This window comes from Chrysochloris asiatica, unplaced genomic scaffold (assembly GCF_000296735.1).
Source record: "Chrysochloris asiatica unplaced genomic scaffold, ChrAsi1.0 scaffold00057, whole genome shotgun sequence".
NCBI lineage: Eukaryota > Metazoa > Chordata > Mammalia > Afrosoricida > Chrysochloridae > Chrysochloris > Chrysochloris asiatica.
Genome location: NW_006408575.1, coordinates 6,912,401 through 6,914,093, shown reverse-complemented (window position 1 = coordinate 6,914,093; position 1,693 = coordinate 6,912,401). Strand labels below are relative to the sequence as shown.

Below are 1,693 nucleotides of genomic sequence, written 5' to 3'. Positions count from 1 at the left end.
TGACTTGGCAGCACAGAACCACAAACCACCACCACCTGCAACATAGAAGACAGATTGCCACATGATAGATATGTTTTTGAATGAATGTTTCCATTTAACATGGCTTTCCTTCAGCATTTCACACTTTTCATAGAATACCTAATAACTACATAACTAGTAATCTACAGAACTGCGTATGGTAAACAATAGCACTGCAACATGGTCATAGACATATGTGAAATTAGGAGAGTAGAGTTCCAGAGAGAACTCCATCATTAACTTACTGTTAAACTTTTGACCAATACATCTATGTTTCTAAATCTCTTTTTTCTGTCTGTAACATGAATGTTCAAGTTATTTGTTGTTGTTGTTGTTGTTAAGTGCCATCTATACTTCACAGAAAACAAGAGAGAGAGAGAGATAAAGTGTTTATCTTTTTTACCACCTCTTTCCATTTACCTTTCAGCTGAAAAAAGACCAATTCCTTGAAGCAGATGAAATGACTGCAAATATCCAGAGACCAGCCAGAAAATCAGTTACCAAGATGCTGTGTAAGTCTCCCAGTTTTTTTGTTATTGGTAAAAATAAAGGAGTTGCCTTCACTCTTGCTTCTAAGAGAAATGCCCCCTGAATGTCCCCTGAACATAGCAATGTGGTCTGGTTTCCCGTGACTGACTCAAGCATCTTCACCACTTGTCTGTCTGTTTGTTGTACTGTGGTGGCTTGTGAGTTGCTGTGATTCTGAAACTTTTGTCACTGGTATTTTAAATACCAGTGGGGTATTTAAATATCAGCAGGGTCACCCATGGTAGACAGGTTTCAGATGAGCTTCCACACAAAGACAGACTAGTAAGAAAGAGTAATGATCTACTTCCAAATATTCAGTCACTGAAAACCTTATGAATAGCAGAGAAACTGTCAGATACAGAGCCGGAAAATGAACCCCTCAGGTGGGAAGGCACTCAAAATGCGACTGGGGAAGACCTGCCTCCTCAAAGTGAGCTGACCATGATGACACGAATGGAGTAAAGCCTGTGGGCAAGAAGCCCAGGGGATCTTCATTTGCTAATGGGGCACAGCTCAAAATGAAGACAAGCAGCTGTAAACATCCATTGAAAATCAGAACATGGAATGTATAAAGTATAAATCTGGGAAAATTGGAAGTTGTCAAAAATGAAATGGAACACATAAACATAGATATCTTAAGCATTAGAGAGACGAAGTGGACTGGTATTGGCCATTGTGAATCTGACAAACACATGGTTTATTATGCCAGGCTTGACAAGTTGAAGAGAAATGGTGTTGCTTTCATTGTCAAAAAGAACATATCCTGATCTGTCATGAGGTACAAGGCTGTCTGTGATAAGATAATATCCATGTGCCTATAGGGAAGCCCAGTTAATAGCATTATTATTGAAATTTACACACAAACCATTAAAGCCAGTGAGGATGAAATAGAAGAATTCTATCAACTTCTTCAATCTGAAATCAATCAAGCATGCAATCAAGACGTATTGCTCATTACTGATGATTGGAATGTAAAGGTTAGGAGCAAAGACGAAGGATCAGTAGTTGGAAAATATGGCCTTGGTGATAGAAATGATGCATGATAGAGTTCTGCAAAACCAATGATTTGTTTTGTTTCAAATACCTTCTTTAGACAGCATAGGAGATGACTATACACATGGACCTTACCACATGGAACACATAAAAA

At 38.5% G+C, this 1,693-nt stretch overlaps 1 protein-coding gene across 1 annotated transcript in view; it reads left to right on the top strand.

Moving 5' to 3' along the window:
• The window catches only part of LOC102837706 (neuromedin-U receptor 2-like), a 45,749-nt gene that overhangs the window by 37,358 nt on the left and 6,698 nt on the right, over positions 1-1,693 (top strand). Inside the window, 1 exon segment of the mRNA XM_006863951.1 lies at positions 446-530. Within this exon segment, the coding sequence (XP_006864013.1) occupies positions 446-530 (85 nt within the window).